The 27,135-nt window shown below is 45.6% G+C and overlaps 1 protein-coding gene across 5 annotated transcripts in view; it reads left to right on the forward strand.

The window, feature by feature from the left end:
- Window positions 1-326: 326 nt before the first annotated feature.
- Window positions 327-27,135, forward strand: part of ANK1 (ankyrin 1) — a 210,045-nt gene continuing 183,236 nt past the window's right edge. For all 5 annotated transcript variants that reach the window (XM_038746726.1, XM_038746727.1, XM_038746729.1 and 2 more), the window contains exon 1: window positions 327-452. In XM_038746726.1, the coding sequence (XP_038602654.1) occupies window positions 327-452 (126 nt within the window). The remainder of the gene's footprint in view (window positions 453-27,135) is intronic.

The raw sequence follows: 27,135 nt of genomic DNA on the forward strand, positions 1-27,135 counted from the left end.
GGAGGAGGAGGAGGAGGAGGAGGAGGAGGAGGAGGGGAAGGAGGGCGCAGGTCTGGCCCGGTGCCCGGCCCGGCGGTGCCCCCTGGATGAGGGTCTGCTCCGGGCGCTCCGGCCGGGCACCCACCTGCCCCTTGGCGCCCCGCTTTGTGCCCCGCGCTCCGGCTCGGTGAGGAGGAGGAGCAGGAGGAGCAGGAGGAGGAGGAGGAAGAGGAGGAAGAGGAGGAGGAGGGGGTGGGGGGGTCCCGCCAGGGGGGACCCCGGCGTCCGGGGCAGGGGCTAGGGCAGGACTGGGCAGCGGAGGGGGCCCCCCGGGCCCGTGACCCGCCATGGCTCAAGCCGCCAAACAGCTGAAGAAGATTAAAGACATAGAGGCCCAGGCCCTCCAGGAGCAGAAGGAAAAGGAGGAATCCAACAAAAAGAGGAGGAACCGATCCCGGGACCGAAAGAAAAAGGTAAGAGCCCGGGCCGGAGGGGCGGGGGGGGGGGGGGGGGGAGGGAGGGAGGGAAGGGGGACCGGGGGGCCGCGGGGAGAGCGCTGGGCTTTTGGAGGGACGGAGCGGGAGCCGGGAGAGGGATGGAGCGGGAGGGGGAAGGACGGAGCGGGAGAGGGAAGGAGGGAGGGAGGGGGAGGAGGGGGTCGGAGCCGGCATGCGGGGGACGAGGGATGGATGGATGGACGGAGGGATGGAGGGATGGAGGCAGGGATGGGTTGATGGATGGATGGATGGATGAGGGGATGGATGGATGGATGGAGGGATGGGTTGATGGATGGATGGATAGATGGGGGGACGGATGGGGGATTGGGAGCGGGAGAGCCGGACACCGTGGCCCGGGGGGGGGGGGGGGGACCAACGGCAAGAGGTTGCGAGGGACAGAGGTGACAGGACGGGGCACAGGAGGGCAGGGGGGGCAGGGGGAGACTCGGGGGGCCGCTGGAGGCTGCACCAGGGGCGGCGGGCCGGGGGGAGCCGGGCCGGGGGCAGCCGGGCCGGGCCGGGCCGGGGCCCTTCAGCACTTCGGACAGACCCCGGCGGGCGCCGCGGCCGCAGAGGAAGCAACTTGGAGGGCCTCGATTCCTTCGTTCCGTCTGGCTGGCTGTCTGTCCGTCCGTCCGTCCGTCCGTCCGTCCGTCCGTCTGTCTGTCCGTCTGTCGAGCTGTCTGCCTGTCCGTCCGTCCGTCCGTCCGTCTGTCTGTCCCGTCTGTCGAGCTGTCTGTCCGTCCGTCCGTCTGTCTGTCCCGTCTGTCGAGCTGTCTGTCTGTCTGCCCTCCCTCCGTCTGTCTGTCTGTCCCGTCTGTCGAGCTGTCTGTCTGTCTGTCTGTCCGTCCGTCCGTCCTTCTGTCTGTCCATCCGTCCGTCCGTCTGTCTGTCTGTCCATCCGTCCGTCTCCCTGTATGTCTGCCCGTCGTTCTGCCCGCCTGTCCGCCGGACTGTCTGTCTGTCCGTCCGTCCGTCCGTCGAGCTGTCTGTCGGGCCGTCTGTTTGTCCGTCAGTCTGTCGAGCTGCCTGTCCGTTGGTCTGTCCGTCTGTCTGCGGGACGGTCTGTCTGTCCATCCGTCCGTCTCCCTGTATGTCTGTCCATCTGTCTGCGGGACGGTCTGTCTGTCCATCCGTCCGTCTCCCTGTATGTCTGTCCGTCGTTCCGTCCGCCTGTCCGCCCGCCCGTCCGTCCGTCGAGCTGTCTGTCAGGCCGTCTGTCTGTCCGTCAGTCTGTCTGTCTGTCTGTCTGTCGCCCGTCGGTCCGTCTGTCTGTCTGCGGGACGGCCTGCCTGTCCGTCCGTCCGTCTCCCTGTATCTCTGTCCGTCGTTCTGTCCGCCTGTCCGCCGGACTGTCTGTCTGTCCGCCCGTCCGCTGTCTGTCGGGCCGTCTGTCTGTCCGTCAGTCAGTCTGTCTGTCGCCCGTCGGTCCGTCTGTCTGTCTGCCTGCCGGCCGGTCTGTCTGTGTGTCTGTCTGCCGGCCGGCCTGTCCGTCTGTCGGTCTGTCTGTCGGTCTGTCCGTCTGCCTATCCGTCGAGCTGTCCGTCTGTCCGTCCGTCCGTCTGTCTGTCGTTCTCACCGGCCCCTCCCCGCCTCGGCCTCGACGGTCACCGTGGAAGCATCCAGCCCGTCGGTGGGAGCGTCCAGCCTGTCCCTGTCCCAACGGGCAGGGAGCCTCAGGACAGGCCTCGCACCCTACGCTCAAGGTCCACCTTCCACCGCCTTCAGGGGTCACCGACCGGCCTGTCCCGCCATCCCCGCCATCCCTGCCATCCCCCGACCAGGGCACACTGGGTTGGGTGAAGCGGTTGAGCTTGAAACTCCATGAGGGTGACCGAGAGTGGCATGCCTCCATAGGGACAAACTGCTCCAGAGGGCCTGGGCCTGCTGGCTGGGGGACAGAGTTTTAGGCTCTAGTTTATTCCCATCAAGTTTTCTCTCCGCAATTACTGAACAAGGAAGATGGGGTGGGGAAGGGACCAGTCCTGCCTGCCCTTACCCAAATTCATCTAAGACTTTGGAGCCCACATCTAAAGAGAGACCCTACTGCCGGTCTGTGGAGTGCAGTACTATCACAGTCAGGTAAAAGAGCCCCTCGTCCTTCCTAGTGTGTTTGTCCTGAGGCTTAAGTCGGGTACCGAAACTTGCGCTTTTGCGAGGGGCAAGCAGAAACCTCCCTTTCACCCCAAATGCCCCCCACTCTGTGTCGGGAGCCGTCCGCTGTTGGATGTGACCCACGTCCTTTTTCTCGTGAAAACATCATCTGCCGTGATGGGGCACAGCTATTCTGGAAGAAAGTGAAAATGTTCTCTTAAAATAAGGCCTTTGGAGCCTTGAGGTACTTTTGTTGACTGCCTGGGGCTCGGAGCTGTAATTTTTGAATGTTGAGAATGGACCTTCATTCAAGATAAAGCCCTTCTTGGGACTTTGGTGGTGGATTGGGGTTGGGTTCATGCAGTTCGCTATTAGAGCAATAATTTAATCAGGAGCATCAATACCAGAACGTATCTAGAGGGAGGTTGTCTAGTTGTTTCTGTCAAGTACTTACAACAATGCTCTGCACATGGTAAGTGCTCAATAAATACTACTAGTTGATTGATCTGTACTCTCTAACCATTCCGGTATAAAATGTGGACTTCTAAAGCAGCGTGGTTAAGTGGAAAGAGCATGGGTTTGGGAGTCAGAGGTCATGGGTTCTAATCCCGACTCCGCTGCTTGTCAGCTGTATGACTTTGGGCAAGTCACTTTACTTCTCTTTGCCTCAGTTCCCTAATCTGTAAAATGGGGATTAAAGTAGTGAGCCCCATGTGGGACAACCTGATAACCTTGTATCCTCCCCAGTGCTTAGAATAGTGCTTTGCACATAGTAAGCACTTAACAATTGTCATTATTTATTATTATTATTATTATTATTATTATTATTATTATTATTATTATTATTATTATTCCCGAGGCTCTGTGGCTCACTTCCTGCCATTGGTCCCAACCAGTTTGATTCCCAACTCTCAGAATCCTACCCAAGCTGGTCATCTGCCTACTGCTTTAGGCTTTTCCCTCTTCTTCCTCTGAGCCTGGGTCTTAAAGCTTCCAGCAGGCTAATTATCCAGTTCACCTACTTCCGTTACTTAATCCCCATCCATCTGGGAAAAAATGAAACTCACCAAGTTTGTTAACTGTGTTATTCTTTTTCCATGTAGAGAGTACAGTTTGGAGTTCATCTCTCTGTGGAAATGTTACTGGTCAGGGAAGGGGACAGCTACCCTTGAAAGGTTATTTTATTACTTTTGATCTCCTAAACAGTCTCAGTCTCCTTTGCGGGCTCCTCCTCCCCCTCCCACCCCCTTACTGTAGGGGTTCCTCAAGGGTCAGTTCTTGGTCTCCTTCTGTTCTCCATCATGCTCACTCCCTTAGTGAACTCATTTGCTCCCATGGCTTGAACTATCATCTCTACGCTGATGACACCTAAATCTACATCTCCACCCCTGTTCTCTCTCCCTCCCTCCAGGCTCGTATCTCCTTCTGCCTTCAGGACATCTCCATCTGAATGTCTGCCCGCTATCTAAAACTCAACATGTCCAGGACCGAGCTCCTTATCTTCCCTTCCAAACCCTGTCCTCTCCCTGACTTTCCTGTCACTGTAGATGACACTACCATCCTTCCCGTCTCACAAGCCTGCAAACCTGGTGTCATCCTTGACTGCACTCTCTCATTCACCCCACACATCCAATCCATCACCAAAAACTGCCGGTCTCACCTCCACAACATCGCCAAGATCCGCCCTTTCCTCTCCATCCAAACTGCTACCTTGCTGGTTCAATCTCTCATCCTGTCCCGACTGGATTACTCTATCAGCCTCCTTTCTGATCTCCCATTCTCCTGTCTCTACCCGCTTCAGTCTACACTTTACTCTGCTACCCGGATTATCTTTGTACAGAGACACTCTGGGCATGTCACTCCCCTCCTCAAAAATCTCCAGTGGCTACCTATCAACCTTCAAATCAAGCAAAAACTCCTCACTCTTAGCTTCGAGGCTCTCCATCACCTCGCCTCCTCCTACCTCACATCCCTTCTCCAGCCCAGCCTGCACCCTCCGCTCCTCTGCCACTGCTAATCTCCTCACTGGGCCTCGTTCTCACCTGTCCCACTGTTCACTCCCGGCCCACGTCCTACCTCTGGCCTGGAATGCCCTCCCTCCACACATCTGCCAAACTAGCTCTCTTCCTCCCTTCAAAGCCCTACTGAGAGCTCACCTCCTCCAGGAGGCCTTCCCAGACTGAACCCCGCCTTTTCCTCTCCTCCTCCTCTCCCCATCTCCCCGCCCCCCCTTCCCCTCCCCACAGCACTTGTGTATATTTCTACATATTTATTACTCTATTTTATTAATGATGTGCATATAGCTTTAATTCTATTTATTCTGATGCTATTGACACCTGTCTACTTCTTTTGTTTTGTTGTCTGTCTCCCCCTTCTAGACTGTGAGCCCACTGTTGGGTAGGGACCGTCTCTATATGTTGCCAACTTGTACTTCCCAAGTGCTTAGTACAGTGCTCTGCACACAGTAAGCACTCAATAAATACAATTGAATGAATAGTACAGTGCTCTGCACACAGTAAGTGCTCAATAAATACAATTGAATGAATGAACGAATAAACACTTGACAATTTCATTTCAACAGTATTTTCTGTTAGGGTCACCCTTGTTATGTTTATTTTTGAAAAACTTTCTAGCATTCCTTTCATATAGTCAGTGGCTTCCTCCTTATTTCCCCCTTCCCACAACCCCTACCCCTGGCTCCAGTCTGGCCGTTTGGTTAGAAAGTGGTTTTGATCACCTAGAATAGGTTTGTTATTTATGTGTGGCACCCTGGGCATTTGGAAAGAAGCACTTTAAAAATACAGATTATTCATTATTTAAATGAGTGATGACAATCTAATGCCGTATCCTGGGGGCTGATCCTCCAGATTCCCGGGGAATGACGGAAGGGATCCTGGTGGTAGCTTTTATAAAAGGCTTTGATGGAAACTAGTTTCCTTAATTGTTATTGAACATGCCCCTGAGACCTGGGTTAGAGGAACGACTGACTTTCGATATATTTAGATTAATCAAGGGTGAAGTGTCTAGTAGGATTTTAATGAAAAAGCAAATTATAAAATTGCGTAAGTGAAGAATCCCATCTTGCCACTTCGTACTGATGATGGAGAACCAAATTTCTAAATTTAGCGAATTCAAAATTCTTACCTCTGTAGAGCAAACATTCCGTGTGGACCAAGAGCATGCGGATTTTACTAAAATGATAAATGTGAAAGCAGCTAAATAATCATCAATGCATTCAAATGAGTTTTGAAATATGTTCACTTTTCAGTCAGTCAATTGTTTTTATTGAACACTTACTGCATGCAGAGCACTGTACTAAGCATTTGGGAGAGCACGACATAACAGTGTTGGTAGATACATTCTCTGTCCACAAGGAACTTAGAGTCTAGAGTCTACAGTCTCTTCATAAAAGATGACTACATACATAAAACTGCTCCTTTGATAGTGTTGACTGCAATTTTTATGGTTGATTATGTTTTGGAAATCCACTTACTAGTGTTGTGCACCAGGATTGAAAATGAGGTTGTGACACAGTGAGTAAAAGCTGAAGATAGAGACCTACTTAATGTCGGGAATGGAACTGAAACTCTAAAGCTGAAATAGCATCTGGCTTTTCTTCTCCAGTTCTACTCAGTTGTCTATTTATTTACAGCAAACCGCTGTCAAATCCTTTCAGTTGAGTCATAACCTTAAATTTTTCTAAATTCAAAACTTGTGACCGGCACTGATAAACTCAAAGCAGATAGGGCTAGAATTTAAATCAGCTGGGGGCAAGTCAGGAGGTGTAAAATGTGCGGTTGTAGGCTTTACAAAGATGATAATGCAACTTTAGGTTTCCATCTTTGATTTGATTGTGACTGTGAGCATTTTGCTGCGGTCAGATTAAATTCACATATTCAATTATCTTTCTCCAAGATGTTATTTGTTTTCTACAAAAATGATCTCGGGACCATTGATTTATGAGTCCGAGTCTAGGTGTGAAGTTTTCCATGGTGCCGTTGCTGAGACCAGATGTCAGCAACTAAATCTGGTCGGCAGGGAGGCAGGCTCTTCCTAAGAACTCCTCCCTCTACTTACCTTTTCTAACCTGGGGGATTGGTCCCGGGCTCTTCCCTCTTTGCAGCTGAGTGCTTATGGAGCACTTGGGTGGCCTAATCGCCACTGCCATTACAGAGCTAATGAACCTAGTTAATGGATCTCATCAAGCTTAAGATAAATGGACTCCTTAGGCCACACAGGTAGTCTGCACTCCGGGACTCTATGGTAATTAACAGTGAACAGCCAGTACTTCACTGTGGTCCTTCAAAGCCTGGGAGGTCTCTGGAGCATCCACCACAGTACTTCATCATCATCTTCATCAATCGTATTTATTGAGTGCTTACTGTGTGCAGAGCACTGTACTAAGCGCTTGGGAAGTACAAGTTGGCAACATATAGAGACAGTGCCTACCCAACAGTGGGCTCACAGTCTAAAAGGGAGAGTCAGAGAACAAAACCAAACATACCAACAAAATAAAAGTACTTCTGGTTAAGCTGTGGATCCCTTTCTCCCTCTCTGCCAGAATGGGAGAGAGGCAGGGGTAGATCAGCAGGGTTACTGGCTGTCTCCTGTTACGCTGGTTTCAGGGACCCACATTTCCCAGGGGACTGGGAAGTTAACCAAAACGACATTGAAAGAAACTTGAGGGGAGTTGGGCTCTATCGACCATCTCCTGTCCCCTCCGGGTGCCTGAGAAAACACTGGAAAATGTCCAGGTTGGTGGTCCAGTCCTGCTGGGGGCCTTTACTACCTATAAACCCGGGGCGAGTTTCTGGTGAAACAGGGAAATTCATCATGGTTAGAGAGTATGTCAGAATTTTCCATCCCTAAAGCTATCACGCTGTTGGAGGAGTGCACTCAGAATCTGAAAATACTGAAGATATCCAATACTAGGTAATGGACCATAGAAGGTGAGAAATTCTGGAGGGACACCATATCTTCTTGTCCTAGGGGTTGATGCAACAAGCCTTCTGTGGGGGCCAGGTCAGCTCCGGTCCGTGTGGTGTATCCTTCTACTGTTCAAAAGGATCCCCATTCCTTAAGGGATGGCAGCAGGAATCGACCTGGACACTATATGGTTCAATCCATCAATCAATCTATCAGCTGTATTTATTGAGCACGTAACTGTTCTTAGAGCACTGTACTAAGCACTTGGGAGAGTGCAGTACAACAGAGCTGGTAGATATGCTTCCTGCCCACAATCAATCAATCAATCATATTTATTGAGCGCTTACTGTGTGCAGAGCACTGTACTAAGCGCTTGGGAAGTACAAGTTGGCAACATATAGAGACAATCCCTACCCAACAGTGGGCTCACAGTCTAGGAGCTTACAGGAGATAGGGATCAGTCAGTCATTCGGTAGTATTTAAAGAGAGCCTGCTGTGTGTGGAACATTCATAGGATAGAGTAAAAAACATAGATTCTGCCCTCAGTGAACTTACCATGTACTGTAATGGTGTGAACCGGGGGGTAACTGAGAGACACAAAAAATTAAATAATTATGTAAATTATCTATTTATATTAATGTCTGTCTCCCCCTCTTTTCTGTTAGCTCACTGAGGGCAGGGAACGTATCTGCCAACTCTGTTGTGGTGTACTCTTCTAAGCATTTATAAAAGTGCTCTGCACATAGTAACCACTCAATAAATACCACTGATGATGATAACAAATGCCATGGTTGTTGGTAGCAAAGATTTGCAGGATAAACAGATCAATAAATGTGGGTTACTTCTCTAAACTTAAAGGGCAAACAGCTGCCAATGTCTCCCCTCCTCCCCCTCTCCATCCCCCCGCCTTACCTCCTTCCCTTCCCCACAGCACCTGTATATATGTATATATGTTTGTACACATTTCTTACTCTATTTATTTTACTTGTACATATCATTTCTATTTATTTTATTTTGTTAACATGTTTGGTTTTGTTCTCTGTCTCCCCCTTCTAGACTGTGAGCCCACTGTTGGGTAGGGACCGTCTCTATATGTTGCCAACTTGTACTTCCCAAGCGCTTAGTACAGTGCTCTGCACACAGTAAGTGCTCAATAAATACGATTGATTGATTGATTGATCAACCACATTACATAGATCTCAGGGAGTCTTTCACTGATGGTGATTGAGGAGGCATCTAAGACACTGGTGAAACACCCCCTACTTGAAACCAATTTTTAGTTTGTCGCCATCGTGCAGGATGTTTCTGGAGCCAGTGACCCTTCCAGAATATGAGAAGTTGGGGGAAACTCTCAGAGATCAAGGACTTCCCCAAAGGGGTACCAGCCCGTATGAGCCTTCAGTGTGGACTTGATTTGACGGGTTCATTATGCCCGATGTGGAAAAAAAGATTGAGAAGACTACTGGGATGGATCATAGCTACTACCACAAGGGCTGGGTGAGAGAAAAGAGGAGTTTGAGCAAAATATGTGGGTTGAGGAGAGAAAGTAAGAAACTAAGGGGAGAAGACAGTAGCCAGGTGTTTCCTGGAATTCTGGGTTATGGAGAATAAAATTGCAAAAAGCAAATCAATAGGGAGGAAGAATTTATGGGGAAGAAATGATTTAGGGTTTATTTGGGCCTCGAGAGTAAATGTCTTTCAAAGAGAGAGTATGAGTATTAGTGGAAATGGTGTGGATTTAATGTCTGTCATGGATAGCAGGATGCCCAGGGCCCACTACAACCCAGAGGCTCCCAGAGAATGTAATCTCAGCATTCCCACTCTTGTTTTTCCCTGGCTCAGCCTAACTGCACCTTTCAGGTAACTGGTCTCTCTGGTCATTTCTCTTTCCAGAGTGACAATATTGTAAAAATGCCCACGGTCTGAGGTGCTGTGAGTGAGATCTTACTTGATTAGGCTCTGGAAATGTTGGGATAAAGGGTGCATCGTTCCTTCATGTGTTAAGCATACTGGATTGGATGGTCGGTACCCCAAACTCCTTCTCTCTCCTGCACCTCTTTCCCACTTTTTAAGTATTATTCTCTTCACTAGTTACTCCTCCAGAGCAAGGAAAAGGATAGGATTTAGTAGTTTCTCTATTCAAGAACTTAGTGCAGTGCTCAAGTGTTTGGTACCGTGTTCAAGTACTCAGTATAGTGCGCTGCACGCAGTAGGTACTCAGTAAATACCACTGAATAATGCATATCATTGATTGATAAAATGTTGGGAAAGAGAAAAAAATTCCTGCTAATATGAGACTTTCAAAATTACATGAAACGTGTGCCCCCCCTTTTTTTTTATCAGGGATAACCAAGGGTTTTCTGTATATTTCAAAGGCAAAATTGGACAAGATGTTTCAAGAGGAAAAGGCAGTCATTCCTTAATACATTTTTCTTTATTTCTGCCTGGCTTGTGCTTTCCTTGGTGAATAATCTAAATATTTTAATGTGGCCACATCAACGAGCTGTACACTGGAAATCTTGTTAGAAGCAATCTCAAAATATTTGCATGGATTTAGCATACCTCCAACAAGGTTTTCAATGATTTCTAATTTATTTCAGTGAATTCGGGTTCCCACTGGCCTCTAAACTGATGTCAGAGATGTGTGAAATTGCAAAATGCCTCTGCTCCCTTTTATTCTGCCATGAATAAGAGAAATGTAGTGTATAGTCCAAGATTATGACTCTTTTGAACTCCGGTTAATTTAACTGTAAATGTGAACAGATATAAACAGATATAAATTCGGGATTATCACTTCCCTGTCAATCAATCAATCAATCATATTTATTGAGTGCTTACTATTTGCAGAGCACTGTACTAAGCGCTTGGGAGAGTTCAACATAACAATATAATGGACACATTCCCTGCCCACAGTGAGCTTCCAGTCTTGATGACAAGCTTACGGTCTAGAGGATGAGTTCACAGTCTAGAGGACGAGCGTACAGTCTAGAGTGTACAGTCCTACAGTCAGTCAGAACTTGGAAGGGGATTTTTCCCATTAAATATAAACCAATTAATTACAAATATGTAATATAAATAGATAATTATGGTATTTGTTAAGTGCTTACTACATGTCAAGCACTGCTTTAGGTGCTGGGGTAGATACGAGATAATCAGTTTGTACAGAGATACAAGGACTACTTTACTGAAGTCTTACTCCTCATGAATGAATGCTTATGTCTGATATGATATTTCAGTTTCCCCAAAATGCTTCTTGCAGGTGAGGCAGAACTGCAGTTGTGCAGTCTTTCACCCCTAGTCCTTGGGTACTGGGGAAGGTCTGAGGCCTCCAGGCTTTGGGGGCTCACCAGGGCTGGTGGGGAGGAGACAGAAGAAATAGCAAGGTTGGAACCTTGCTAATTCATTAAGAGGATGTAGTAGCAATAGTATTCATTAAGCATTTACTGGATGCAGAGCCCTGAACTGAGCGCTGGGAAAGAATGCAAAGGTAGGAATTACCAGGGTCCCTGTCCCTCAAGGAGTTCACACATCTATAAAGTGATTACTTTTAGTAATATTTTGAAGCAGTGGAGTGGAGAAATAATGGAGCAAGTTTGGGAGGTCACTGGAGGAGTTCCAGGACTCAAAGATCCATCTTCATTTCATCCATTCATCTTTTTCCTAGCATTTAAGCCACCTCTTTGACCCAATTTATCCAATGTTTTATTTTCCTGCAACTGTATTTCAAAATCATACGCAATTGTCTGTTTGGCAGGGACTCCAATAATCTAATCTGCTTCTGAAACTTGAAAATAATTCAGATAGAGATTTAGGAGCTCCGTTTAGTATGCTCACATTTACCCTGATCTCTGACCCTAAAGAGGAAGCTGGACACTTCCTAAGAATCTCATTTCCAAATGGGAGTGGGTTTGTCTAGGAGAATCAAAGCCAAATTACCTTTCCAAATGAACCCTCCCTGCTGAGTCCTCTTCATAAATGAGAACAGGGTATTTTAAATCACTCCTTTATTTCATTTGTAAGCCTGAGGTGAACTTCATATTTTGACAAGATTTATCATTGTGAAACCCAGCCAGTTATCAGTAAGGACTCAGACTGTAACTTCCGGAATGAAAGGATATTTCCCTGCCTTATTAGAATCCAGCATAGCAATTGCAACTCTCTATCAAAGAGGAAATAAATGTGGTGATTAACTCTCCTGAGAAGAGCCTCTCTCTTCAGCTGTTTGTCTTGTTCCATTAGAAGGAAAATGGGACTTCTCCATATTTGCCCTTTTAGAAATTCAAAATGTGCTGTGGGGTATTTTGTGGGCTTTTTTAATGTTTTCCCATCTGATTTCCTGTTGCACAAAAGGCTTAGAGTGACAACAACTTTATCTCAGCTGAGTCTAATTCTTTCAATATTGAGAAGTTCTTTAATATTTTGGGAACTATTTTAAAAAATGTCCCCTATCTCTTTCTTAAGACAACTGTACCTTTTCTGGTGGAATATCTCAGATTCTTTCAGAGCAGAGTGCCACAAATCTTGGGATGATAAGGTTTGGTTTTGAATTTGGATCTTACGATATAATTTATCTTTGGCTTTGTGTTTGTTTTCTGGTTTTGACAATGTTATCATTTATTTATGCTGTTATTAACACTTTTTCAGTAGTCTCTGGCATTTCAGATTTACTCATAAATAGTTTGTAAAAAAAAAAGTTCTCGCTAGTGTTGCCTATTCTTCCCGCAGTCTAGAACTATTTTTAAATCAGGATATTTACGAGAAACCCTACTAAGGGAATGGCCTGGTAAATAGCTTGATTTGCTTGTATCCTCCCCAGCACTTAGTATGGTGCCTAGCATATAGTAAGTGTTTAACAAATACCATTACTATTATTATTATTATTGCCACAGTATTTGTCTGTGCATTTATCACGAACTTTGCCTGTAAGTTGATCAATGGTAGTTATTGAGCACTTACTGGGTGCAGAGAACTGTACTAAGTGCTTGGGAGAGTATAAAACCACAGAGTTGGTAATGTTGTCCAGCTGTGCGCCCCAGGTGGGGCTGGGCTGCATGGAGCAGCCCCTGAGGCTATATCCAGTCTTCTCACAGCGGGGAATCCTAACAAAACAATTAGAAGCATCTTCCTAATTTGTTCTCTTCATATTGTTTGTTTTCGGTCTGCCTGAAACACAATGCAGTATTTCTGGAACAACAACTTTCACTCAAGTAGTGTCCATCATTAGATGCTTCTCAGAATTAAGCAAAATGACCAGGCAAGATAAATGTAGAGAAGCATCATGGTGTAGAGAAAAGAGCCAGGGCCCGGGCGTCACAAGATCTGGCTTCTAATCCCAGTTCTGCCACTTGCCTGCTGGATAATCTTGGGAAAGTCACTTTACTTCTCTGTGCCTGAGTTTCCTAATCTGGAAATAGGGATTAAATACCTGTTTTCCCTCCCACTTAGACTTGGAGTCCCATGTGGGACAGGGACTGTGTGCAGTGGTATTTATTGAGTGCTTACTATGGCAGAGCACTGTACTAAGCACTTGGGAGAGTATAGTGAAATAGAGTTGGTAGACACGTTTCCTGCCCACAAGGATCTTACAGCCTAGAGAGGGAGACAACCATGAAAAGAGATTATGGATACATGCATAAGTACTGTGGGGGTGGTTGGGATTGCTTATCAAGTGCTTACAGGGTTCAGATCCAAGTATAAGGGCAATACAGAAGGGAAAGGGAGTAGGGGAAATGAAAGCTCAGTCAGGGAAGGCCTCTTGGAGATGTGATTTTAGGAGGGTTTGGAAGTGGGGAGAGTGGTGGTCTGCCAGATATGAAGGGGGAGGGTGTTCCCAGCCAGCAGGAGGATGGGGGCAAGGGGTCAGTAGTGATAGTTGAGATCAATGTACAGAGAGTAAGTTTGGCCTTAGAGGAGCACAATGTGCTGGTGCGGTGTAATAGGAGATCAGTGAGGTAAGGTAGGAAGGGGCAGAGCTATTGAATGCTTTTAAGCTGATGGTAAGGAGTTTCTGTTTGATGCAGAGGTGGATGGGCAGCCATTGGAGATTTTTGAGAAGTGGGGAGATGAGAGCTGAACTTTTTTTAGAAAAATGATCCAAGCAGCAGAGTGAAGTATGGACTGGAGAGGGGAGAGACAGGAAGCAGGGAGTTCAGTGAGTAGCAAAGGCAGGATAGGCTAAGTGGATCAGCATGATAGTAGTTGGGTTGGAGAGGAACGCATAGATTTTCCTGAGGTTGTGAAGGTAGAACCAACAGGATTTAGTGGCAGATTGAATATGTGGGTTGAATGAAAATGCTGAATCGAGGATAATGCCAAGGTTATGGGCTTGTGAGGCAGGGAGGGTGGTGGTGCTGCCTATGGTTATGGGAAAGTCAGACGGAGGAAAAGGTTTGGGTGGGAAGATGAGGAGTTCTATTCTGAGTCTGTTAACTGTGAGATATTGGTGGGACATCCAAGTTGAGACATCCTGAAGGCAAATGGAAATGCAAGACTGCAGAAAAGGGGAGAGGTCAGGGCTGGAGAGGTAGATTTGGGAATCATCCATGTAGACATGATAATAATAAATAAATAATGATGGCATTTGTTAAGTGCTTACTATATGCAAAGCACTGTTCTAAGTGCTGGGGAGGATACAAGGTGATCAGGTTGTCCCACGGGGGGCTTACAGTCTTAATCCCCATTTTACAGATGAGGTAACTGAGGCACAGAGAAGCTAAGTGACTTGTTCAAAGTCACACAGCTGGCAATTGGCAGAGCCGGGATTTGAACCCATGACCTCTGACTCCCAAGCCCGTGCTCTTTCCACAGAGCCACGGTAGTTGAAGCCATGAGGGTGAATGAGTTCTCCAAGAGAGTGGGTGTAGATGGAGAATAGATGGGAGCCCGGAGCTGAGACTTGATGCATCCCCACAGCTAGAGGGTGGGGGGGGCAGAGGAAGAGCCTGAGAAGGAGATGATGATGATGATGATGATGATGATGATAATGGCATTTGTTGAGTGCTTACTATCTGCCAAACACTGTTCTAAGCTCTGGGGGGTACAAGGTAATCAGGTTGTCCCACATGGGGCTCACAGTCTTAATCCCCATTTTGCACATGAGATAACTGAGGCACAGAGAAGTTAAATGACTTGCCCAAAGTCACACAGCTAAGTGGTGGAAACAGGATTAGAACCCATGACTTCTGACTCCCAAGCCCGTGCCCTTTCCACTGAGCCATGCTGCTTCTCAAAGGAGACTGAGAAGAAGTGGGAGAGTACAGCATAACAATATAACAGAAACAGTCCCTGCCCACAGCGAGGTAGAAGGGAGAGGGGACAATAGCTGGAGAGCCATCATATCCAAAGAGGGTTTGTTTTTTTTTAGGATCGGGATACATGAGCATATTTGAAAGCAGTGGAGAAGGAGCCATTGGAAAGTGAGCAGTTGAAGTTTGTGGTTAAGGAGAGAAGAAAGGAGGAGTCAAGTGTTTTGTTAAGGTGCAAAGGGATAGGGTCAGAGATGCAGGTGAAGGGAATAAATTTTGCAGAGACGTAAGTGATCTCTTGTGATGCTGCTGGTAAGGATGGAGGAGTCGAAGGGGGCAGAAGACTCGTGTCTCCTCCTGCCTTCAGGACATCTACATCTGGATGTCCAAGACTGAACTCCTTATCTTCCCTCCCAAACCCTGCCCTCTCCCCGACTTTCCCATCACTGTAGATGGCACTATCATCCTTCCCGTCTCACAAGCCCACAACCTTGGTGTCATCCTCGACTCTGCTCTCTCGTTCACTGCTCACATCCAATCCGTCACCAAAACCTGCCGGTCTCACCTCTGCAACATCACCGAGATCCGCCTTTTCCTCTCCATCCAAACCACTACCCAGCTGGTTCAATCTCTCATCCTATCCCGACTGGATTACTGCATCAGCCTCCTCTCTGATCTCCCATCCTCCTGTCTCTCCACACTTCAGTCTATACTTCACACTGCTGCCTGGATCATCTTTGTGCAGAAACGCTCTGGTCATGTTACTTCCCTCCTCAAAAATCTCCAGTGGCTACCAGTCAACCTACGCATCAGGCAAAAACTCCTCACTCTCGGCTTCAAGGCTGTCCATCACCTCTCCCACTCCTACCTTACCTCCTTTCTTTCCTTCTCCAGCCCAGCCCGCACCCTCCGCTCCTCTGCCACTAACCTCCTCACTGTGCCTCATTCTCGCCTGTCCCACCGTCGACCCCCGGCCCACATCCTCCCCCTGGCCTGGAATGCCCTCCCTCCACACATCCGCCCAGCTAGCTCTCTTCCTCCCTTCAGAGACCTACTGAGAGCTCACCTCCTCCAGGAGGCCTTCCCAGACTGAACCCCCTCTTTCCTTTCCCCCTTTCCATCCTCCCCACCTCCTTCCCCTCCCTACAGCACCTGTATATATGTTTGTACAGATTTATTACTCTATTTATTTTACTTGTCTCCCCCTTCTAGACTGTGAGCCCATTGTTGGGTAGGGACCATCTCTATATGTTGCCAACTTGTACTTCCCAAGTGCTTAGTACAGTGCTCTGCACACAGTAAGCACTCAATAAATACGATTGAATGAATGAATTGGAGAGAAGCACGGGAGATTTTAGAGAGATCACGCCTGATGGATTCAACTTTATTGATGAAGTATTGGCCAGGTCACTGGGGCAAGAAATCGGAGGTGGTGGGCAAGGGATTTGAGGAAGGAGTTAAAAGTTTGAAACAGCTAGTGTGGGCAGTGGGCATGAAAGTCAATAAGGGTGGAGAAATATAATTGCCAGGTGGAGGAGAGGTGAGGTAGGTGAGAGCGAAGCACAGTGAAAAGGTAGCATTAGAGAAGTGAAGTGTGTGGGCTGGGTTGTAGTAGGAGAGTAGCAAGGTAAGGTAGGAGGGGCAAGGTGACGGATTGATTTAAAGCCAATGGTGAGGAGTTTTTGTTTGATGCGGAGATGCATGGACATCTCCACTTAAGTTTTTTGAGGAGTAGAGTGACCTGTCCTGAAGGTTTTTGTAGAAAAATTATCTGGGCAGCACAGTAAAGTATGGACTGGAGTGGGGAGGCAGAGAGGTAGGAGGTTTATTCAATTGTATCTTCAATTATTTATTTTGATACTCTGTAAATTTTTTGTCTCCTCTCCTATTAAGGGGGTAAGCTCCCTGTGGGCAGGGAATGTGCCACTTCTTTGATTGAACTTACCAAGCATTTAATACAGTGCATTCCACCCTCTGGACAGCTGCTTGGGTAACCATTATTTTTATGGTTTTGTTAGCACTTACTATATGCCAATCACTGTACTAAGAACTGGGATAAATACAAGTTAATCGGGTCAGACACAGTCCCTGTCCTAGGTGGGGCCTCGCAGTCTAGAGGAGAGAGAGAACAGGTGTTTAACCTCCATCTTACTGACGAGGAAACTGAGGTGCAGAGAGGTTAAGCGTCTTGTCCAAAGTCACACAGCAGTCGAGTAGTAGAGCCAAGATTAGAACCTGTATCCTCTGAGTCTCAGGCCTGTAGTCTTTCCTCTAGGCCACGCTGCTACTCCTCACATGTCTTACCCAGTGAAGCTGTTGCTGTGGATGCTCCCTCAGTGTTGCTGAGCTGACAGCATTCCAGGGAGTATCTTGGAAATCTTATAATAACATTTGATGTGGAGAATGGCTCTTATGTGGGGCTGGGGAAATTGCTCCCCAAGCTGGATGTGTCTTTTGTAGTAAAACCAGGTGTCACAACCATATAAAAAGTTGGACAGTACTAAAGTTTCAGAGATCATCTAGCTTGGTAGGAAGCTCCATGCCCTGTTATCTGCATAATTTATCTTGAAATCTGCCAAAAGCCACACTAGCCTTCTGGATTATCTCTTCTATCTGTTTGTCTGTGCACTGTTGAACAGTGCACTGCCCAAACAGCAGACTTCAGTGACAGCATTAAAAATCTGTGTTGCCACTGAAACTCTTTGGTTATGTGTGGAGTGATAACGTAACTTCAGTTTCTTTCAGATTTATAATCAGTCCACAGTGCTGTGCCAAATCTGCAAGTGATTCAAAATCTTTTGTCACTCTTCCTGTGTCTGAATCTAATTAGTACAGTCATTGGCATAAAGCCTGGGAGTCAGAGGACCTGGGTACTAATCTCAGCTCCACCACATGTCTGCTGTGTGACCTTGGGCTTACACAGTCACTTAGTTTCTCTGGGCCTCTGTTCCCTCACCTGTAAAATGGGGATTAAGACTGTGAGCCCCACATGGGACATGGACTGTGTCCAACCTCATTAGCTTGTATCTACTTCCCCAGTGCTTGCTTTCTTTCTTCATCCCCCATCCCAGCCCTACTGCACTTATACACTAATTTGTACTTTACTTATTTATATTAATGTCTGTTATATTATTGTGTTGTACTCTCCCAAGCACTTAATACAGTTCTCTGCACACAGTAAGTGCTCAGTAAATACAACTGACTGACTGATAGTGTTTAGTACAGTGCCTGACACATAATAAGTGCTTAACAAATACGATTAAAAATACATCAACCAGCTTTTGGATGACGGTCTTGAAGATTTTAAATGGCACATATAGCCTTTTGAGATGCAAGCATTTCCTGGTGGATGGTAATACTGACCCTCTCAGTTGACTCCAGCTTCCAGATTCTACCCTGGAGGAATCTCAAGGGAATATACTGGGATTTTCTCCCTCCCCTTCATGGCTTGAAATGGGACCCTCCCCGATCTCTCGCTCTTTCCTGACTAAGCTGACATGATGGTTAGTCTCAGCTTGCCAGGTCCCGCTGACTTCCCTGATCCAATCTCCTGCAGGGTTCCACAGTGACTGCAGGGACCTTCAACTTGGGAAGAAATTGGGCAAATGGGTGGCCTGGGTTGGGTAAGCTCGCTGTGGGAAGGGATTGGAAGGGATTGTGTCTGTTGTTGTATGGTACTCTCCCAAGCTGCTTAGTACAGTGCTCTTCACACAGTAAGCACTCAATAAATATGATTGAATGAATGAATGAATGAATGCCCCCGACACATTAGCCATGGGGAGAGGATGAAAGGGCAGGGACCCCCACAAGGCCAGGAAAAGACTGGGGATTTGAGCAGCCTGGGTAGCCGACTGATCACTTGCCCATTTTCTTCTGCATTGCCCTTACACTTGGATTTGCCCCCTTTTCTTAACCCTTCTCTCAGCCCCATGGCACATATGTTACGTACATATTCATAATTTATTTATTTACATTACCATGTATCTTCCCCTCTAGACTGTAAGCTCCTTGTGAGCATGGAACATGTCTACCAACTCCTGTATTGTGTTCACCCAAGCACTTAGTACAATTCTCTGCACACAGTAATAATAATAATTGTGGTATTTGTTAAGTGCTTTCTCCATGCCAGGCACTGTACTAAGGCAAGGAAATCAGGTTGAACATAGTCCCTGTCCCTCATGAGGCTCTCAGTCTTAATCCCCTTTTTACAGATGAGGTAACTAAGGCACAGAGACTTGCTGGAGGTCACACAGCAGACAAGTGGCAGAACCGGGATTAAGACCCAGGTCCTTCTAACTCTCGGGCCAGTGAGTTAGAAGGCTATGTTGCTTCTCATTAGCACTTTATAATACAGTTGATTGATTGATTGATTGCCAGAAGGAGTGAGAGTGAGGGAAAGTGGGCAAGTGGATTTTCAAGGCCAAGGAGAGTTCAGCAGTGTGCGGTGGGATACGTAAGGATCTGCTGATTGGGATTTAATCCTATTGGGTCTGTTCTTTAAAGTATCTGTGCTTATTTAATGTGTTTGACTCATCATTTAAACTTGGATAATTTGTTCTTCAATTGAGTTGGAGTGTTTTATATAATATTTTCATAGATTTTTGCATGAAAAAACCATCCATTTAAATAAATATGAAAATAAGAATATTAGTCTAATACAATACCACATCGAACTGGCTCACCTGTGGGTCTCGAAGTAATTAATACATTTGTGATCCTGAGGATAAAAATAAATGAGGTAATACACAAATTCTCTAGGTTTTTGCTGGAATTCTCAGTCCAGGACACAAATGTAAATATTAAACCTGGACTAGGTTGGAAAGGAGGCTGTGGATTCTCCAGGAGATGGTCAGTTTTGGATGGTTAGTCAGCCGTTGTCCTGGAGGCAGGAGATTGGACATGATGAACTCTCAAGGTCACTTCCAGCCAGATTCATTGTTCTCTCTCTCTCAGAGATGAAGGATAAATTCCTCAGGCCTTCCTCCTTCTTTCCCCACCCCCATTAGTCCTGAGGTGGATTTTTATGCCACTAAAATAAAAGAATGGTGTTGAAAAAAGATGCTGACTAATTTTTTTTTTCCCAAACTCCAAAAGGGCTTCAAAGGATAATTGATTAGCATTGGGGAAGCAGTACTTGGCTGACATTTTGTGGGGTCTGACTCCATTTGATGGAATTTTGGTCCTGGGCTAAATTATTAGGGTTTAATTTCCAAGGACAGTAGTAGGTTCACCTAGTGAAGCCAGTTTTATAAATGAATCAGGAAAACAGAGAAAGCATTAGAAAGATGACTTAAAATATCCAATGAACAAAAGAAGACAACTGCTTGGCTTAGGATCCCTTGGATTTGTGGATGATTAAAAGTTTCAGATTTCTATTCCAGGGCAAAAGTGTCCAGTTGATGGCCTCGATGCTAGTTGGTATCAGCTCCGAACTGTTCGGCTAACCGAGAGAAATTGGGCCCTGGCCTGTCCCAGATAGCTAAACCTAATTTGGTTATCCTAGAGGTAGCTGATCCTAATTAGTCTCAGTCCCAGTTATTGCAGATCCTCATCTTAACACTGAACTTATATTATGGAACATCAAAGAGTTGTTTTTTGCCAGGCTGTGAGCTCTTGGTGGGGTGACGTGGCCTAGTGGATACAGCACGGGCGTGGAAGTCGGAGGACATGTGTCCTAATCACGGCTGCACCACTTGTCTGCTGTGTGACCTTGGGCAAATCACTTAACTTCTCTGTGCCTCAGTTACCTCATCTGTAAAATGGGGATTACGACTGTGAGCCCTATGTGGGACAGGGATGGTGTCCAACCGGATTTGCTTGTATCCCTCCAGTGCTTAGTATAGTGAGTTCTTAACAAATACCATAATTATTATTATTATTATTAGAGGCAGCCAACAGATCACTTGTCCCTAGTGTGGCTACTGCAACCACGGAGCTGCTCGGTCTCCAGCCACGAAGGAGAAAGGGCACCATGGCTCGAGTTCCAAGGCTGGAGCTGCTGCCTTTGTTGATCGGCTGGGGAGGACACAACATCTTTCCCCACACTTCTGGAAGCAGAGTTGTTATGTCCTGCCTTTCAGGACACCAGCTGTCTGGGCAGAGAAGCCCCCCGGGCCGGGGAGAAGAGCAAAGGGGATTAGTCCTGCTGCCCTGGTGTAGCAGCAGCCTGTGTTTATGGACACTGAAATCATTAACGAGCTCTGTAGGCATGACCAACTTTACTGCATTTGCTTGATTTTCCTGTGAATTTATGGAGGATTGGCAACTCTGCACACCATAGATTGATTCATTCATTCAACCGTATTTATTGAGCACTTACTGTGTGCAGAGCACTGTACTAAGCACTTGGAAAGTACAATTCAGTAGATGTTCCATAATTATTTGTTGACAGTGATAATCTGTAGCTGGACCGTGATGGACTAAATTGGAGTACTGTTATAAGAGCTAAAATAACTATAATGCTCTCCAATTCTTTCGTTTTCCTTTATGGCTATTTTCTTGCTTTAAGATCCTTTCTATAGGATTTTAGGCTTTTTCATCTTGAACAGGTCTTTATGTCTTAAAGACAGAAGAAATCAGAATCTTTCCATTGAATTTCAACCTTTTAACGGTATACATTATTTTTACATATGTGCCTCTATACTATCTGCCAGCATTTAGTACAGTGCCTGGCACATAGTTAAGCACTTAACAAACACCATTATTATTATTACCATATATACTGCAGCAGGGGATGAAGCCAAAGACTGAAAAGTTCTGAATTAGGTAGCCATTGATAAGATGTATGTTTATGGAAAATTTTCAAAATTTGAAATCATGTAATAATGTTCTTCATGTTTCTCAATATGGTTCAAATAAAATGGTGCTTCATTTGCATCAATCAATCCATCAGTAATATTGATTGAGCATGCACTGTGTGCAGAGCACTGTACTAAACTCAGATGTGCAAATGGGCTTAGGTGTATAGGCCCTAGCAGTATCTAAAAGAAATTAGCCCGCAAGAATTTTTATAAAAATAAAAAATCTAATCCACATTATAGAGGAAATTTCTAAGGCAATTTAAACCTACTATGCACTAGTCTATGCATCATTGGAGTATGGGTCATTATTTATAAACTGAGGCTGAGGAAAATTTAGTGGGGTGGTACATCTTCATTTTGCCAGATAAGTTTACTAGAACCTATATACCCAGATGTACTATTTCAACATATTTTATAAAAATTCAAGGATGATCTACCTAGTTAAAGTCTCTTTGTAAAATAAGGGAGTGTTTTATTATGAGCTTTTCATTTATTGTAACTGAATGTTGAACTAGAAAGGATCACATGAGGCTGCATTAATGGAAATTGAATGCAGTTAAATTGAAGGAAGTATGAAATGATAGGGGTGATTATGAGCAGGTTTATGACTACTTTTGCTTTGTTGGGGGGAAAGTAAGGATTCCTCACAGTGAGTACAATCTTCCATTTTGAGTACAGCAAGTATCGTCTGGGAAACTAGAACACCTGTACCAGGTGAACAGAGAATGCAAGAGAATAAACACCTTCCATCTTTGATGCAGAGTGACTGTCACATTCCTAGTGCCCTTTCAAGGTCACAGAGAACATAAGACTTCTTGAAATCTCAAAGTCGTGCTTAAAACCGAGCCGAAAAAGGTTTTAGTGGTGGGAGGGTTGACATATGCTTAATTTTCTTCATATTACTTGATGCAAAATCAAATGAGAAGCAACCAGGCCTGATGGAAAGAGCACAGGCTTGGGAGTCAGAGGACCTGCGTTCAATTCCAGCTCTGACATTTGTCTGCTGTGTGACCTTGGACAAATCACTGAAAGTGTCTGGACCCCAGTTACCTCATCTGCAAAATGGGAATTAAGGCCGTGAGCCCCTTTTGGGACAGGATCTTTGTCCAATCCAATTATCTTGTATCTATCCCAGCGCTTAGTACAGTGCCTGGCACATACTAAGGCTTAACAAATACCATTCTAAAAAAAGAAGTGCTCCATGGCTTAATGTTTCCCAGGATACATTTTTCTTCTGATCCCCAACAGTATTGTACATTTCCTAGAGAAGCTTCAGCAAGAGGTCCTGATTTTCCTATCCATTTGTTCTGTGGCGTGGAGCTGGCAGGAGGGGCTAATTTCAAACTCAGCATCAACTGAGTTTTCTCCCCGATTTCACCCACTGAGGCTTGAAATCTCCCTGTGGCCATTTCCATTAGTCTGGGATACAGTGCAAGGTGGTTATAATGGAAACCTCTGTGATTCCGTCCTTTCTATAATCAATTCAGTGACTGCTCTAACTGTGGGGGAAGGACAGGAGAGAATTGCATGTACAGGAAGCATGATTATAGCATTGTGGAAATTGTAGATGATGCCAGCTACTGTGCATTGATCTTATTGGCTCCAATACTCATTAAGACCACAAGCATTTGGTGAGGTATGTATTGTACCAAATGCGTGAGATTGCCATATTTAAAGTAGGTGGTTTGTTTGGAAGATTTCTCTACAGTGGTATTGTAGGAAGGAATTTCTGCAGTTTTTCTATTTGATTTGATGTCAACTCCTTCTTTTCCTTCCCCCTCCTCACTCTTCTTAAAGAGCTCCCGGGATGGTCAGACCTGCTGATATTGTGTCCACTAAAAGCAAGACAAAACGCATGTGCGTGTGCATGTGTGTGTATGCGTGTGTGTTTGAGGATCTAACTGACTGTAACACAAAATGCTGCTATTACCAAATATTAACAAATTGGTTTTGATTGCCCCTAGCCACAGTCTGTTTGTGGGAAAACACCTTTCAGTAAGCTGTGGGAACACCAGGAGCTTCAGAGCGGCAAGTGACTTGTTTTCCCTTTGTGAAGAGCATGGTAGCTAGCACAAGAGCGAGGGGGTTGGGCCAAATTAGAACACAGTAGCTCTGGGAGGTGCAAATCTCAGGCAGAAACTAATGGGGTGGGTGGAAGCAGGTCGTGTCCATCTGCATTGCTGTTTTGCGGGCTGCTAAATTATTCAGGTAATAATGGCCTCTTCTGGGCAAGCATGGAGGCTGCCAGCCAGCAGGAGTCCTGATTCTGAAGAGGGGGTCTAAAGAAAAGTTGCCCAGCAGACCTTCTCTCAGACAGGTCCTAGTCCCAACACCCTCCTGGTGTTCCCACAGCTTACTGAAAGGTGTTTTCCCACAAACAGACTGTGGCTAGGGGCAATCAAAACCAATTTCTTAATATTTTGTAATAGCAGCATTTTGTGTTACAGTCGGTTAGATCCTCACACGCACACGCATATACACTCACATGTACACGCACACGCATTTTGTCTTGCTTTTAGTGGACACAACCCTCATTCTCTCAAGGTTCCCCGGTGCGATAGCTGTTCCGTTCATACTGTGTTCTCCAACGGTCTACACACACACATACACACACACACACACACACACACACACACACACGATACAAAGTTTTAGTTCCCTAAGACTTGATGACAACACTTCCAGCTCCAATGTGATATTCCCAGTAACACATCTTTTACCATGATAGTAAAAATCTGGCGACTGCTCTGGGAGAGACTTAGGTTAGAAATCTATGTTTTGTTACTCTAGCTCTCTCTAGCCTACACCTGCAGATTCTGAGTTAACACCAGCCATGGCTCCATGGAAAAACACTCCTTGATGTTTTCTCTGAATTCTGAAAATTTCATTTAATTGCTAAAGAAGGACTAGGTTTTCCAATAATTCAAATATTGAAGAGGCCAGAGAAGATATATGATGAACAAGATTTCAAATGCTTCAGTGAGGGTATGGCTCAGTGGAAAGAGCCCGGGCTTGGGAGTCAGAGGTTGTGGGTTCTAATCCCGGCTCCCCCACTTGTCAGCTGTGTGACTTTGGGCAAGTCACTTAACTTCTCTGTGCCTCAGTTTCCCCATCTGTAAAATGGGGATGAAGACTGTGAGCCCCATGTGGGATTACCTTGTATCTCCCCCAGTGCTTAGAACAGTGCTTGGCACATAGTAAGCACTTAACAAATGCGAACATTATTATCATTATTATTATTATTTTAATATTTACCGCTGCTCCTGGTTTCCCCTCACAAATTTCTACTCACATATTCTCCATCTTGGATTCTGAGCAAGCCTGGGCCTCATCAGATGAGAGCAGGGAGGGCCCTGGTCAGTTGTCATCTAACGATATCCAAGACATGGGCTTGGGACCAGAGCTTTCTAAATGCTTTGGGGATGGACAATTTGAGGTGAGAATGAGAGAATGAAATGAGACACAGTTTCAAAGAGCAAGATTGCTGAAGGCTATGAGTCAAGCCTCAACATTTTTGTAAATTCATACAGTTGCCACACTTCCCAGAGATCAGCTGTATAGCCATTTTTGGCCAGGGAGCCTGCAGTAGCAATTTAAAGCCCAGTTCCATTCAAAAATGAGGAGGCTGGCAGATTTGCTGAGTGGCTGAAATAGCCAAGCGAGAGTCATAAATCATGCCGTCTTTGTGCTTGAGCTTGAGGAGAGAGAGGAAAGGGACTCTGCAGGTTAAAACTGGTTGTTTTTTAAGTCCGGCAATCTCGTGATGGTTGGTGAAAGTACCAAATGTTCAAGGCAGTGTCTTGGGAGGAAGAAAGAGAGGATGCAGCAAATCAGGGGCATTTGGGGGAAAAGAACAGGTTTCTATATTTATACAAAGAGAAGCTAGTCAGAGTCCTGGTGATTGAACAGGCGCCTATTTCAGCAGGAAGGTACTGCAGCAAAGGCGGTAAACTGGAATGCAGGTTACAATCCTTTACTGCAGTGGGATAGCAGACAGTTTGATGTGCAATGAGTCTTGCTCTCTCTTTCTCTCTCTTTCTCTCTGTGTGTGTGTGTGTGTGTGTGTGTGTGTGTGTGTGTGTGTGTGCAAACACTCTCTGATGTCGGTGCACACATCGGACTGATTTAGACCAGAAATTTATATGAAAGCTGAGTCTTTGTCCTTAAGCTACCCATCTTGCCCCTGGTCGTGCACTGAAGATGTGAACTATGTTAGATTATCTACCATGCCGAGATTTGCACAATTTAGGAAAAACATCAAAATGAGCAGGTCTTCCTGGGCACAGATAACAGGCTTTTCTTCTAGGCGATGTGGACTTCATGGTGATTTTCAAAGTAATACATGTCTCTAGGAATCATGCAGCCCATCCGTGAAAGAATATTATTGCTAGGGCAGAAAGGGACAGCTTTGCAACACTTCCAGTACAGAAGCATCTAAGGTGAATTGTTATGTAATGAAAACATTAGAAGCAAAAGCCTCTGGAATGAAATAAACTCTAAATATTTTAAATATATAAAATGTTAAAAGTGAAAATACAGACCCACTGTATGCTTGGAAAAGATAGGATTCATTAAGCCTGGGATTTTACCATTTGAAAAGTAATTTTTGAGCACTCATGCTCTGATAAATACTTCATTTATTATGTATAAAACCCAGTACCAACTCTCCAGTAAATTCTATTATACTCTCTCAAGCCCTTGGTATAGTGCTCTGCACACAGTAATGCATTATATTAATTGGAAGAGGCAATCATTTTTACAAAAATAGATGTAATTTCATTTTAAAGAAAAAATATTTAAAGGGGAAAGTCATCCATGGGTGGGCATCATCAAGAAACAAAGAAAATTTATTGGATGATGGAAATTAATAGGGTGTGTGTGTGTGTTTGGGTGTGCACTTATGGGTGGAGAGAGGTATCTCATTTCAGGGTGAAGATCTTGGGCAAGACAGTAAACTTCTCTGTGCTTCAATTACCTTATCTGTAAAATGGGTATTAAAACTGTGAGCTCCATCCCAGCACTTAGTACAGTGCCTGTTCATTTGTTGTTTTGTTTTGTTTATGGTATTCGTTAAGTGCTTACTTTGTTCCAGGTACTGTTCTAAGCACTGGGGAAGATACAAGTTAATCAGGTTGGATACAGTCCCTGCTCTACATGTTGCTCAAAGTCTTAATCCCCATTTAACAGATGAGGTAACTGAGGCACAGGGAAGCAAAGTGACTTGCCCAAGGTCACACAGCAGACAAGTGGTGGGGCCGGCATTAGGACCCAGGTCCTTCTGTCTCCCAGGCCTGAGCTCTATCCACTAGGCCACGCTGTCTAGCATGTTGCAATAGCTTAAAAAGTACCATTTTTTAAAAAAGGAAAGGACTTTTCCCCTAAATTGGATCCAGCATCGAAACTGCCTTTTCATTATGAGAGTGTGAGGTGTATCTGGGGCCCTGGGGCCCCCATATAAGCTATAGGGGTGATCACACAGAGAAGATAAGAGTGTTGGGTGATTGGAACTCTACTGACTCTCCTGAAAATCTACTGCATTCCATAAAATCAGGAGGGTTGCTAGAACTCTCTTCCCTCTGAAATACTTTAATGTTT

This window comes from Tachyglossus aculeatus, chromosome 5 (assembly GCF_015852505.1).
Source record: "Tachyglossus aculeatus isolate mTacAcu1 chromosome 5, mTacAcu1.pri, whole genome shotgun sequence".
NCBI lineage: Eukaryota > Metazoa > Chordata > Mammalia > Monotremata > Tachyglossidae > Tachyglossus > Tachyglossus aculeatus.